This window comes from Mizuhopecten yessoensis, unplaced genomic scaffold, assembly GCF_002113885.1.
Source record: "Mizuhopecten yessoensis strain PY_sf001 unplaced genomic scaffold, ASM211388v2 scaffold1749, whole genome shotgun sequence".
Taxonomy (NCBI): domain Eukaryota; kingdom Metazoa; phylum Mollusca; class Bivalvia; order Pectinida; family Pectinidae; genus Mizuhopecten; species Mizuhopecten yessoensis.
The window spans coordinates 287,366-300,876 of record NW_018404202.1 but is presented as its reverse complement, the minus strand read 5'-3'; the positions used below and the strand labels follow the sequence as shown (position 1 = coordinate 300,876).

General features: G+C 37.9%; 1 protein-coding gene across 3 annotated transcripts in view; it reads right to left on the bottom strand.

The window, feature by feature from the left end:
• Positions 1-7: 7 nt before the first annotated feature.
• LOC110440297 overlaps positions 8-13,511 on the bottom strand; it is a 15,808-nt gene continuing 2,304 nt past the window's right edge. The window contains exons 2-7 of one of the 3 annotated variants that reach the window (XM_021483276.1): positions 11,126-11,176; positions 6,853-7,185; positions 6,258-6,395; positions 5,928-5,951; positions 2,341-2,422; positions 8-1,745 (exon numbers count right to left, since the gene is read on the bottom strand). In XM_021483276.1, coding sequence (XP_021338951.1) covers positions 1,274-1,745; positions 2,341-2,422; positions 5,928-5,951; positions 6,258-6,395; positions 6,853-7,185; positions 11,126-11,176 — 1,100 coding nt within the window. In that variant the 3' untranslated portion in view covers positions 8-1,273. The remainder of the gene's footprint in view (positions 1,746-2,340; positions 2,423-5,927; positions 5,952-6,257; positions 6,396-6,852; positions 7,186-11,125; positions 11,177-13,511) is intronic. The other 2 variants (XM_021483293.1, XM_021483284.1) reach the window with 2 other exon arrangements.

Genomic DNA, 13,511 nt, shown 5'->3' with positions numbered 1-13,511 from the left:
GACATGTTTAAAGTTTTATTTGATGGTCGATTTGATGTTCCAGATCTGTTCCAGAACTGTTCCAGATCAAATAAGGAACTAAAAGACTAACAGAAATCCCACAATTTCACTTACGACATGTTTAAAGTTTTATTTGATGGTCGATAACGAAAAACAAACAAGCAATGATACATAAATACATAACCTGTATATTAGTAGCTACATGTAACTAAAATAAAATTACCAACAATGAGACATAATTCAATTGAAAGGGGATGTTACTCCAATTCATATACTTAAACAATGAAACGAAATAAAGGATTGGTACTCACAACTGATAGTAACTAGTAATATCCGTATAGTCCTAACATTGGTATATTACGCATGATATCTCATAACGTATACTTGATATCTAAATGTTAAATAATAACTGAAACAAAACATATTCACATAGATGATTTGATCACACGAAATGATATTGAAGCTCAGCTGAGTTATTTCCCTTTAAACGGTTAGCTCAATGCGTACACCATCACAGACCTAGTCAACGTAAATGATTTGTTGTGGAATCATGAAGAATTGGGTTGATTTTGGAACAAATTTAATGAACAGCGAAGAGGTTTTTTTCCAAGACCACTTGAGCCGCTAATAAACACTTTTGGTTTACTTCATCCCGAAAGCACAAACTTTAATGTGTGCTTATTATCGTTTATTCGCCCTGAAAGGTACTTAATTTTCCATTTGTTTTAACTAATAATATTAACAAAGAACAGACGAGATTACATCGCCTTTGTGATGACCAAAGCATCAGCTGAGAATACCGTGTTCTGTGACTGATATGTGCCGTTTTCTTATTTCTTTTTAGCGATAACGATAATGATTGTCTCCATATCCCTACCATTATCTATAGACAACATCCGTACATTGTACTTCATCATACACATTTAATGATTGCCTACAAAGTCTACCACATGATTGAGCTGCCGTTCAGTGTTGTTTGCTCTACTTTCTATATCCGTGAAATCGTCAAAGTATCAGGAACTATTTCTGCTCGGCATTTTGTGATCGGAAAGCACTTGTTTGATTTCTTTGTGTTAAGATTTGTTTATAGACAACAGGGTGTTTATATTAGACGTTACATACGATGTAAGTACTGGGGAACATTCCTGCTATTATACTACGATAATAGTTAGTCTGCTTCAATCAATATAAAATTATAACTATTTAAAAAATATAACCTTTTGTTTACAATAGCCAATGTTAATTAACACCACCTCTGATGTGTTCTCGTCATTTAGAGTACATGTAAATAGTCAGGGTCATCGATTTTAATGGGGTCAATGTCCTCATGTATTGTGGACTCAGCATTATCACGTCTCTCGGAGTCAGGCTTATCAAATCTCGTGGGGTCAACGTCGGCATGTAGCTCGGAGTCAGGCACATTAAATCTCGTGGGGTCAGGGTAATCATATCTTCTGGAGTCAGGATCATCATATCTCTTAGAGACGAGGTCATCATATCTCTTAGAGACAAGGTCATCATATCTCTTAGAGACGAGGTCATCATATCTCTTAGAGTCATGGCCATCATATCTGCTGGAGTCAGGTTCATCATATAAAGGAATTGTTGTGGTCAGTGGTTCTGACACTGGGGTAGGTGCGGCCGCCCTCGGGGCTATACTTGTAATGTCAGTGAGCACGGTCGACACTGTATCACGACATTCATCAACATTTTTCTTCATTTTATTTTCCAGCCGTATAGTTTTCCTGAAATAACAAAACAGACCTTGTCTTACATATTAACACAGTTAAAAATAATGACATAAGTCCAGAACATGGATTTCTTTCCTCCTAAAAAAAAGCCCAACATAACTGCTTGGCTCTTGGGATCGTGTTTCATTCTATCTCTTTATGATATTTTTGGTCACGTTATACTGATAATTACTTTGTTTTCTGTAGAAATTAGGGAAGCACATCATAAAGAAACAATTTTTAATTCTATGTATAATTCTTTTATGTCGCAGTACATTACAATGTACGTCTGATTCGGACGGAAAAAATACTACTAACAATAATTTTAACCATTTTTTTGTGTACCCTTTTGTGCTTCGTCTGAGATTGCTACACATAACGTTTCGTTTCAGCATTTGAAAGCTCAGATTTTTTTTATCATTTCATAATATGTAATGCTAGACACATACTGTGAACGATGGTTTAGATCAATATTTTTTTGCAGCAAAGCATAGTACTATAAATACAATGGGAACTTAATGTACAGGAATATCGGGGTAGCATACGACGGTTGGATGGCGGAATTTAGTAGAATGATTAAACATAGAAAAAGACGTGTCACAATATCTACCTTCTGAAGTACATCACAGTGGTTACAGTCACAAGAGCTGCCAGTAGATATCCAAACACTATGGTCAAAACGACACTTTCAACTGAAACAAACCGAATAGGCTTTGAATAGTGTGTGTGTAAGGCACGAACATGTTATATATTACAATGACCACTATTGTGTATACGGCATAGTCTCAGACATATAAATCACCAACAACACACTTCACGCTCAAGTATATTGATAATGTTTCCCTGGAAAAACACGAACTTGTTACTAGTCTATCCCACACGTAGGTCTCCACCTCTTCGGTTGTTTATGTCACACGAGTATTTGTGTGGGTTTCTTCTTGTGAGAATATACATTAACCCATAGACATATGTACACAAAGATGACAGTTTATTTAACATTCACATCGTGAACGGAGACAGTTCCCTAAAATAAAAATACGATGTCTAAGTGTACATATAGGACACGTGTAAACGTCTATCTATATCAGCATATATTAATACCATAAATTATTTAATATTTAGACATTACTTGTAAATTAATATTATATTATTACATTTTATTTCAGAAACTTAAATAACATAATTACACCCTAATTTTAACCCTATGACATGATGTTATAAAACCTGACCACGACCTGACAACGTGTACCCTAATTTAACTTATAGCCTCAGATACTTTACGGCAATATAATTCTAATGCAACAGATTATAAACCAACGTACTTTACTTAATAATCTGTTAAACTGAACTCATACTTTGTTTAATATTACATTTGTATTTTAGATTAAATATGCAGTAACCCACACAGGCAATTCACATGCGACTAATCTAAGTCAAGGGTTGGTGTAGAGTGAATAATTTCACCTGGGCAGAGCCCAGGGTGAGGTTTTTCACGTGCATGGATAGGGCCATATGGGTCATAGGTCAAAGTGTCACTCTCAGTCAATACTTGCACCCACCTCTCATACGTCACAATTAAAACACATGTACATTACCTGATACAGACATATATACCAATATATACGATACACAGCGCAAGTATTAACATGTACTCAAATTACATCGTATTTAAAATACATAATTTTAAATACTAAACCTACTGAACAAACTGTTAATAAGTTTGGCCACCGTGACATTCTCCCCTGCAAAGGGGAAATGATTCCTGGCATTATTAAACTACAAACAACAAATTATAACCCTTAAAGCTGAAGTTAAATATCCATCTCGCCACCTTGGCCAGTATCCCCAGGTAACATAATCATGTACGTTATACACTCAAAAGAATCTCCCCACTGCCAGTGGAAACAATGCATTCCTGATATGAATATCAATCTTTTTTAAACCATTGAATGTAAGTTACAATTAAGCTACATAACTACATAAATTGATAGTAAACCCTAAGGTTAATAACCACCAGTAGCCCGCAGTGTTGGATTTTCCACAAACACCTTTATTCCCCCTTCTCAGAGGATCCCCTGCATCAAAAGTGTTTGGTTGCACTGGCTGTCGCGACTCAGCAGCAGTGCGTTTGGGACTCCTAGCAAGACTAATATACCTGAGTGTTTGACTCCCATCCTCATCAGGGCTGTCAGAGTCAGTAGTTGAGGAGAAACTCTCAATTAAGTCTATCTTGGCATTCTGATGGTTTCGGATTGTCTCCCTTGGTCCATGAACACCTTCTAATCTTGGTAGCCACATGCAAGGGAGGAGGAGGTTCCTATGTACTGTCTTTATAGGTCCCTTCCCCGACTCCTTCTGGATCTTGTATACAGGCATGTCAATATTTGGCACACTAAGGACAATGAAGGGTTCCTTAGCCCATATGTCAGCCATTTTTTGTTTGCCACGTATACCAACGTTCCTCATAAGAACCCGGTCACCAACCTCCAAGGTGGCTTCTCTAACCCCCCTATCGTACCTATCCTTGTACCGCTTACCCTTCCTCCCGCTTTCAGCCGAGACAGCTTTGTATGCAAATCTAACCGACGCTTAAGCTTCTGGGCGTAATACTGTCGGCTCCCTTCAGCCTCAGAACTGATATCGATGCCTAAAAATGTATCTACACCAAGTCTTGGGTGCCAACCAAACATCAGGTAATGAGGAGAATATCCGGTTGTCTCATGCTTTGTTGCATTATAAGCATGGACAAGTGGAGCCACATAGGACTTCCAATTGGATTTCTGTTCCTCCTCCATTGTACCTAACATTTTTAACAGGGTTTGGTTGAACCGTTCGACCATGCCATTGCCCATCGGATGATAAGGGGTAGGTATAGTTTTCTCCATTCCAGCTATCTTGCAAAGTTCTTAAATAACTTTGCTTTTGAAATTCCTGCCCTGGTCAATGTGAATTCGGGCAGGAAAGCTGTAGTGGACAATAAAATGCTTGTACAACACTTTGGCAGTGGTACTCGTTACTGGTTTTTGGTTGGAATTGCTTGGGCATAGCGGGTGAAATGACCAGTGATAACCAGCATGTTCTCATAGCCACCCTTTGACCTTTCAAAAGTCAAATAGTCAATGCAGAGTAGCTCCATCGGACGGGAACTTTGGATATTAACCAATTGGGTTAAAAGCTGTGGTAGACATATGTACAAATAATGCAATGTAATTAAGGAATCTACAAACTGCATTAGCTTTAGATCTAGACAATGATGACCACCTCGATAACAATCTTGTGACGGATATAACAGCGTTATTATCGCTATCGTTTTTTCAGCAGAAAAAACGTGCCAGGTTTCTTTATAAGCTAGTTAAATAACTACATTCGTGATTTATTAAGGAATTTAGTGATGGATGAGTCCTGTCGACAGATATAGCCTTTTCGACAATTTTACAATTTATATATGAGAGACTGCTACGTGGAAGAAATGTGTACATCTATAAGAGTTCGGCAATGACAACAAGTTATAAGCTATAGGAGTTCGGCAATGACAATGATTCCATCTATAAGAGTTCGTCAAAGGAGTTTGGCAATGACAAAGATTCCATCTATAAGAGTTCGGCAATGACAAAGATTCCAGCTATAAGAGTTCGGCAATGATAAAGATTCCATCTTTAAGAGTTCGGCAAAGACAAAGGTTACATCTATAAGAGTTCGGCATTGACAAAGATTCCAGTTATAGGAGTTCAGCAATGACAAAGATTTCATCTATAAGAGTTCGGCAATGACAAAGATTCCATCTATAAAGGTTCGGCAATGACAAAGATTTCATATATAAGAGTTCGGCAAAGACAAAGGTTACATCTATAACAGCTCGACAATGATTAAGGTCCGACAGAACATATCCGACGTCTTTGGTGTTCGGTATTCTTTCCTAGATTTTCCTTAGAGAAAGAATGCTTATTCGGTGCCTCCTTAGCTCCAGTTATTGTCTTCCGATATAGACTTAGAGCTGGGATTTTCACGTTGACTTGACGTTGCGACATGTGTTCCTGTTTCACCTCTGAACCTGATATTCAGTGCACTCTTTTTAATGACGTCCAATATATGTGTAATATGTATTAACAGAGTTGGTGTAAATGAGGTGTAACATGAAAAATGTATGATTTACAATCAATTGCATTTGATATAATGACAAGTACAGTGTATGCTTACCTGAAACACATTGGCCTTGTACATCTGAAAGACAATGGTAAAACGTTCTCTCAAGTCTGTAAGATATGTGTAAAGCATGGATACTAATGCATAAATGTCGAAGTTATTGAAGTTGATAAAACAAAGTCCTCTATCATGGTCAATAATGAATAGGCGGTATGACTTCTTATCCATAAAGGAAGTATACCGACAGTTGTTTATACCTTCAAATTAAATCAGCATCCAGCTACCTAAATATTACAGCAAAACATAAAAAAACACAAGGGGGAAACGAGCTGTTTATACTAAGTTATTCACAACATTGGGAGCCATGTCAATTTTGTACATTACCAGTTGGTGTTGTAGATATGAGATCGTCAAGTTCTCTGGTACTTTCAGGATGCGTTACACACTGAGGGGGACTGGCGGTTGTGGTGATTCCGTCTGTACTACATGATACGGTGATGATGGCGTCAGAGGGAACGGTTGCTGATTTTGTAACACAAATAAACATTAAGATATAGGACTGATACTCTATTTATTATTGCAGTTTACTACAAACGAATGCTATTCAACTATTCATGCTTACATGTTATATGATATGTTTATAATGTTGCGTATACAGTTGTGTGTTTACAGAAATCAACAATCATTGATGAACGGTATATGAATCTTTTACACCAATTGCCAGCGCCAACATGTCTGCAGTATCAACAGTTTCAGTCATACACAATGTAACAGATCACTTCATAGTGGGATTAAATGTGTCCTGTGGTTGAGGCTAGTATTCAATTTATTTCATTTGTACACAACTTAGTGTCCAAATAAATCCGTAGTCAGAATCAAACAACTGACGTTTGCTACAGTGTATATGCATAAGATGGCACAGGTGTCATATCTACGATACTTACCTATCCACATGTTGAATTGGAATGTTATTACTCACTTGTTATTTCTAGGCAGTACTTGGAGTCCCCTGCATATAGTGCTGTCCATATAACATCCATTGGCGCAACGTACGTGAGGATACTTGGAAATGTGGAACAGTTGATTATATGCTCGTTATTATTCGAGCGTAAGCGCACAGTAGAACCACACTCGGATACGTTCGGGGTAGAACCATTTCCAAAACCCTGAATATTTAGAAACTGAAAGTTGTTTGCGGCACCTTCCTTGTAAACTTGACATAGACATGTTGTTTTCCCTGTGGTTTCGGAGTCGAATGTGTCAAGTACAATTTGATTTGACGTCACTCGATCATCTGAGCACACACGAGCATCTTGACAGAACAAACCATATATATTAATATAGCATATATATTTCTATTGCGGATATCGAATTATTCAGATTCTAAACTTATGTTTAAACTTCACGCTAATAATAATCTACCTGATTTATTTTTATAATGCAATACTGCAAAACAGGCTGATTGAAGCATTGAAGTATTAGATATCCGACAAAATGAATATAAAAAACTCAAATTCAATGCACCTTTTAAACAGATGAAAAGATCTGTAATGTTTTCCTTACTCAAAGCAACATCTTAAAAAGTTTAGCACAGTATCAACATACAAGAACATAATTGGAAATTATCCTTTTACAATAATATAAGGAGAGGAAACATTGATACATCAAAACAGCGTAGACAACAAAACAACAGGCAGACCCAGATACGCTGTGGAAGTTCTCGTACACCACATACTGCCCAGGCAGACCCAGATATTCTGTGGAAGTTTTCGTGCACCACATGCTGCACAAGCGGATCTAGATACTCTGTGGAAGTTCGCGTGCACCACATTCTGTCCAGGCAGACCTAGATACTCCGTGGAAGTTCTCGTGCACCACATACTGCCCAGGCAGACCCAGATACTCTGTGGAAGTTCTCGTTCACCACATGCTGCACAAGCGGATCTAGATACTCTGTGGAAGTTCGCGTGCACCACATACTGTCCAGGCAGACCTAGATATTCCGTGGAAGTTCTCGTGCACCACATGCTGCACAGGCAGATCTAGATACTCTGTGGAAGTTCTCGTGCACCACATACTTCCCAGGCAGATCTAGAGACTCTGTGGAAGTTCTCGTGCACCACATACTGCCCAGGCAAATCTAGATACTCTGTGNTGGCAGGATCAGATACTCTGTTGAAGTACTCGTGCACCACATGTTGCCCAGGGAGACCTAGATACTGTGAAAGATCTCGTGCACCACATACTGCCCAGGCAGACCCAGATACTCTGTGGAAGTTCTCGTACACCACCTACTGCCCAGGCAGACCCTGATACTCTGTGGAAGTTCTCGTGCACCACATACTGCCCAGGCAGATCTAGATACTCTGTGGAAGTTCTCGTGCGCCACATACTGCCCAGGCAGATCTAGATACTCTGTGGAAGTTCTCGTGCGCCACATACTGCCCAGGCAGACCTAGATACTCTGTGGAAGTTCTCGTGCGCCACATACTGCCCAGGCAGACCTTGATACTCTGTGGAAGTTCTCGTACACCACATACTGCCTAGGCAGATCTAGATACTCTGTGGAAGTTCTTGTGCACCACATGCTGCAACCCTCACGATAGCTGATGGCTCCAGCAACAGCTCCAGAAAAAATAGGCTAGAAACCAGCAACCAAAAACAAGGTGATATCTAAAATCATGACAAAAACTCTTTTTGAGAAAATCTGATTGTTAAAGAAGAAATAATGGTGATCGTACAGCATAAGCATGGAAATCCTGAATAAGCTGATTTTTTATAAACATTTTGTATACATTCCGGGTCTGGGGATACTTAGAAGGGGCTCTAGAGTTGTTTGTTAACATTTTGTATACATTCCGGGACTAGGAATACTTAGAAGTGGCTCTAGAGTTGTTTGTTAACATTTTGTATACATTCAGGGTCTGTGGATACTTAGAAGGGGCTCTAGAGTTGTTTGTTAACATTTTGTATACATCCCGGGTATAGGGATACTTAGAAGGGGCTCTAGGGTTGTTTGTTAACATTTTGTATAATCCCGGGTCTGGGGATAATTAGAAGGGGCTCTAGGGTTGTTTGTTAACATTTTGTATAATCCCGGGTCTGGGGATACTTAGAAGGGGCTCTAGAGTTGTTTGTTAACATTTTGTATACATTCAGGGTCTGTGGATACTTAGAAGGGGCTCTAGAGTTGTTTGTTAACATTTTGTATACATCCCCGGTCTGGGGATACTTAGAAGGGGCTCTAGGGTTGTTTGTTAACATTTTGTATAATCCCGGGTCTGGGGATACTTAGAAGGGGCTCTAGGGTTGTTTGTTAACATTTTGTATAATCCCGGGTCTGGGGATACTTAGAAGGGGCTCTAGAGTTGTTTGTTAACATTTTGTATACATCCCCGGTCTGGGGATACTTAGAAGGGGCTCTAGAGTTGTTTGTTAACATTTTGTATACATTCAGGGTCTGTGGATACTTAGAAGGGGCTCTAGAGTTGTTTGTTAACATTTTGTATACATTCCGGGACTAGGAATACTTAGAAGTGGCTCTAGAGTTGTTTGTTAACATTATGTATACATTCCGGGTCTAGGAATACTTAGAAGGGGCTCTAGAGTTGTTTGTTAACATTTTGTATACATTCAGGGTCTGTGGATACTTAGAAGGGGCTCTAGAGTTGTTTGTTAACATTTTGTATACATCCCGGGTATAGGGATACTTAGAAGGGGCTCTAGGGTTGTTTGTTAACATTTTGTATACATCCCGGGTATAGGGATACTTAGAAGGGGCTCTAGGGTTGTTTGTTAACATTTTGTATAATCCCGGGTCTGGGGATAATTAGAAGGGGCTCTAGGGTTGTTTGTTAACATTTTGTATACATTCCGGGACTAGGAATACTTAGAAGTGGCTCTAGAGTTGTTTGTTAACATTTTGTATACATCCCCGGTCTGGGGATACTTAGAAGGGGCTCTAGAGTTGTTTGTTAACATTTTGTATACATTCAGGGTCTGTGGATACTTAGAAGGGGCTCTAGAGTTGTTTGTTAACATTTTGTATACATCCCGGGTCTGGGGATACTTAGAAGGGGCTCTAGGGTTGTTTGTTAACATTTTGTATACATTCCGAGTCTGAGGATACTTATAAGTGGCTCTAGAGTTGTTTGTTAACATTATGTATACATTCCGGGTCTAGGAATACTTAGAAGTGGCTCTAGAGTTGTTTGTTAACATTTTGTATACATCCCCGGTCTGGGGATACTTAGAAGGGGCTCTAGAGTTGTTTGTTAACATTTTGTATACATTCAGGGTCTGTGGATACTTAGAAGGGGCTCTAGAGTTGTTTGTTAACATTTTGTATACATTCCGAGTCTGAGGATACTTAGAAGTGGCTCTAGAGTTGTTTGTTAACATTTTGCATACATTCCGGGTCTGGGGATACTTAGAAGGGGCTCTAGGGTTGTTTGTTAACATTTTGTATAATCCCGGGTCTGGGGATACTTAGAAGGGGCTCTAGGGTTGTTTGTTAACATTTTGTATAATCCCGGGTCTGGGGATACTTAGAAGGGGCTCTAGAGTTGTTTGTTAACATTTTGTATACATTCAGGGTCTGTGGATACTTAGAAGGGGCTCTAGAGTTGTTTGTTAACATTTTGTATACATCCCGGGTCTAGGGATACTTAGAAGGGGCTCTAGAGTTGTTTGTTAACATTTTGTATACATTCCGAGTCTGAGGATACTTATAAGTGGCTCTAGAGTTGTTTGTTAACATTTTGTATACATTCCGGGTCTAGGAATACTTAGAAGTGGCTCTAGAGTTGTTTGTTAACATTTTGTATACATCCCGGGTCTGGGGATACTTAGAAGTGGCTCTAGGGTTGTTTGTTAACATTTTGTATACGTTCCGGGTCTCGGGATACTTAGTTGTTTGTTAACATTTTGTATACATCCCGGGTCTGGGGATACTTAGAAGTGGCTCTAGGGTTGTTTGTTAACATTTTGTATACATCCCGGGTCTGGGGATACTTAGAAGTGGCTCTAGGGTTGTTTGTTAACATTTTGTATACGTTCCGGGTCTCGGGATACTTAGAAGGGGCTCTAGGGTTGTTTGTTAACATTTTGTATTCATTCCGGGTCTAGGGATACTTAGAAGGGGCTCTAGAGTTGTTTGTTAATGGTTAAAAGAATGATAAGAAGCTAAGCACTGTATTTCCCAAATAAGTTTTATTAAGAGTCGCAGTGACAGAAATACAAGTGGTACGTACATTGAACGTCTTGTTGAACTGCAGCATCATAACAGCGAGTGCCTTTTACTGCTGTAACAGTGAAACACGCAATGATAAGTACCTGTAACTCTTACAACGAGAATAGAGGTTTATGGAAAAATAGTCTCAGATTATTTATTTATTTATTTTTTTCTATATTTTTTTTCTCTTTATATATTTAACATTAACAATCGATGTACCCTGATTTAACATTAACAATGGATGTACCCTGATTTAACATTAACAATCGACGTACCCTGATTTAACATTAACAATCGATGTACCGTGATTTAACAACAACAATCGATGTACCCTGATTTAACATTACCAATCGATGTACCCTGATTTGACATTAACAATCGATGTACCGTGATTTAACAACAACAATCGATGTACCCTGATTTAACATTAACAATGGATGTACCCTGATTTAACATTAACAATCTATCTACCCTGATTTAACATTAACAATGGATGTACCCTGATTTAACATCAACAATCGATGTACCCTGATTTAACATTAACAATCGATGTACCCTGATTTGACATTAACAATCGATGTACCGTGATTTAACATCAACAATCGATGTACCCTGATTTAACATTAACAATCGATGTACCCTGATTCGACATTAACAATCGATGTACCGTGATTTAACATCAACAATCGATGTACCCTGATTTAACATTAACAATCGACGTACCCTGATTTAACATTAACAATCGATGTACCCTTATTTGACATTAACAATCGATGTACCGTGATTTAACATCAACAATCGATGTCCCCTGATTTAACATTAACAATCGCTGTACCCTGATTTGACATTAACAATCGATGTACCGTGATTTAACATTAACAATCGATGTACCCTGATTTGACATTAACAATCGATGTACCGTGATTTAACATTAACAATCGATGTACCCTGATTTATCATTAACAATCGATGTACCCTGATTTAACATTAACAATGGATGTTCCCTAATTTAACATTAACAATGGATGTACCCTGATTTAACATTAACAATCTATCTTCCCTGATTTAACATTAACAATGGATGAACCCTGATTTAACATTAACAATGTATGTACCCTGATTTAACATTAACAATAGATGTACCCTGATTTAACATTAACAATGGATGTTCCCTGATTTAACATTAACAATGGATGTTCCCTGATTTATCATTAACAATCGATGTACCCTGATTTAACATTAACAATAGATGTACCCTGATTTAACATTAACAATAGATGTACCCTGATTTAACATTAACAATCTATCTACCCTGATTTAACATTAACAATAGATGTACCCTGATTTAACATTAACAATGGATGTTCCCTGATTTATCATTAACAATCGATGTACCCTGATTTAACATTAACAATCTATCTACCCTGATTTAACATTAACAATCGATGTACCCTGATTTAACATTAACAATGGATGAACCCTGATTTAACATTAACAATCGGTGTACCCTGATTTAAGGATTTTGATGTTTTGGTCAATGATACGGTACCACAGTATGCGTACCCTTATATACCACAGTGTCAACGCAGAGGAACATAGTTAGACATTAATCCTTTATAAACAAGATACAAAATTGTAAACAATGATACGCCAATCATTTCTTATCTGATCTTCGTTTATATAGCTTCCAAAAGATTAAAACTAGTATGTCATGATCTAACTTGATGAACAGGAACAGCATTAAAAGTATTTGTAACATATCAGAAAAAACAGTAAGAATTCCCTTATTTACTAAATGACTTGAAATTTAAATCACAAAGATGGAATGTTCAGCTACTGCGTGATATCATTAGATATTAGAATTTGCATAAATATTGTTACAAACATGCTCACTGAATAAAAAACTCACCAATGCTCAAAGGATCCTTAATTTTATTACTAAACAACCGTTCAAAAAAGAAAACACGGAATTATCATTTCTTTAATTTTGGGGAATGTTCTTCTACAGACAACTATACAGACAAGTTTTATACAGACAACTATATAACTCATTTATAAACCTGTTGTTTCACATATGAACCCCCACCCCCACCCCCCGATACCGATATAATGTTAAAAGAAGCATAAACAAATAAATATAACAAAATCTCATTGTGGTGGAGGGAGAAGTGCTGACAGCGGCCATGCGATTTCTAATTTGCTATCTGAAAGTATCATTGTACCATAGGGGTACGTAACTACTGACAAAACACCGTGTATGCGGTGATAATGTTACCTACTAGTGTAATATAAGAAAACGTCATGCACCAAAGCTTCATAATAATTCGCTCACATGTGCAAAGGAAGATTTCGAAAAATTCCTAGTTCGTGACGATCCAGCACTATCCACCTAAAACCACAGAAAG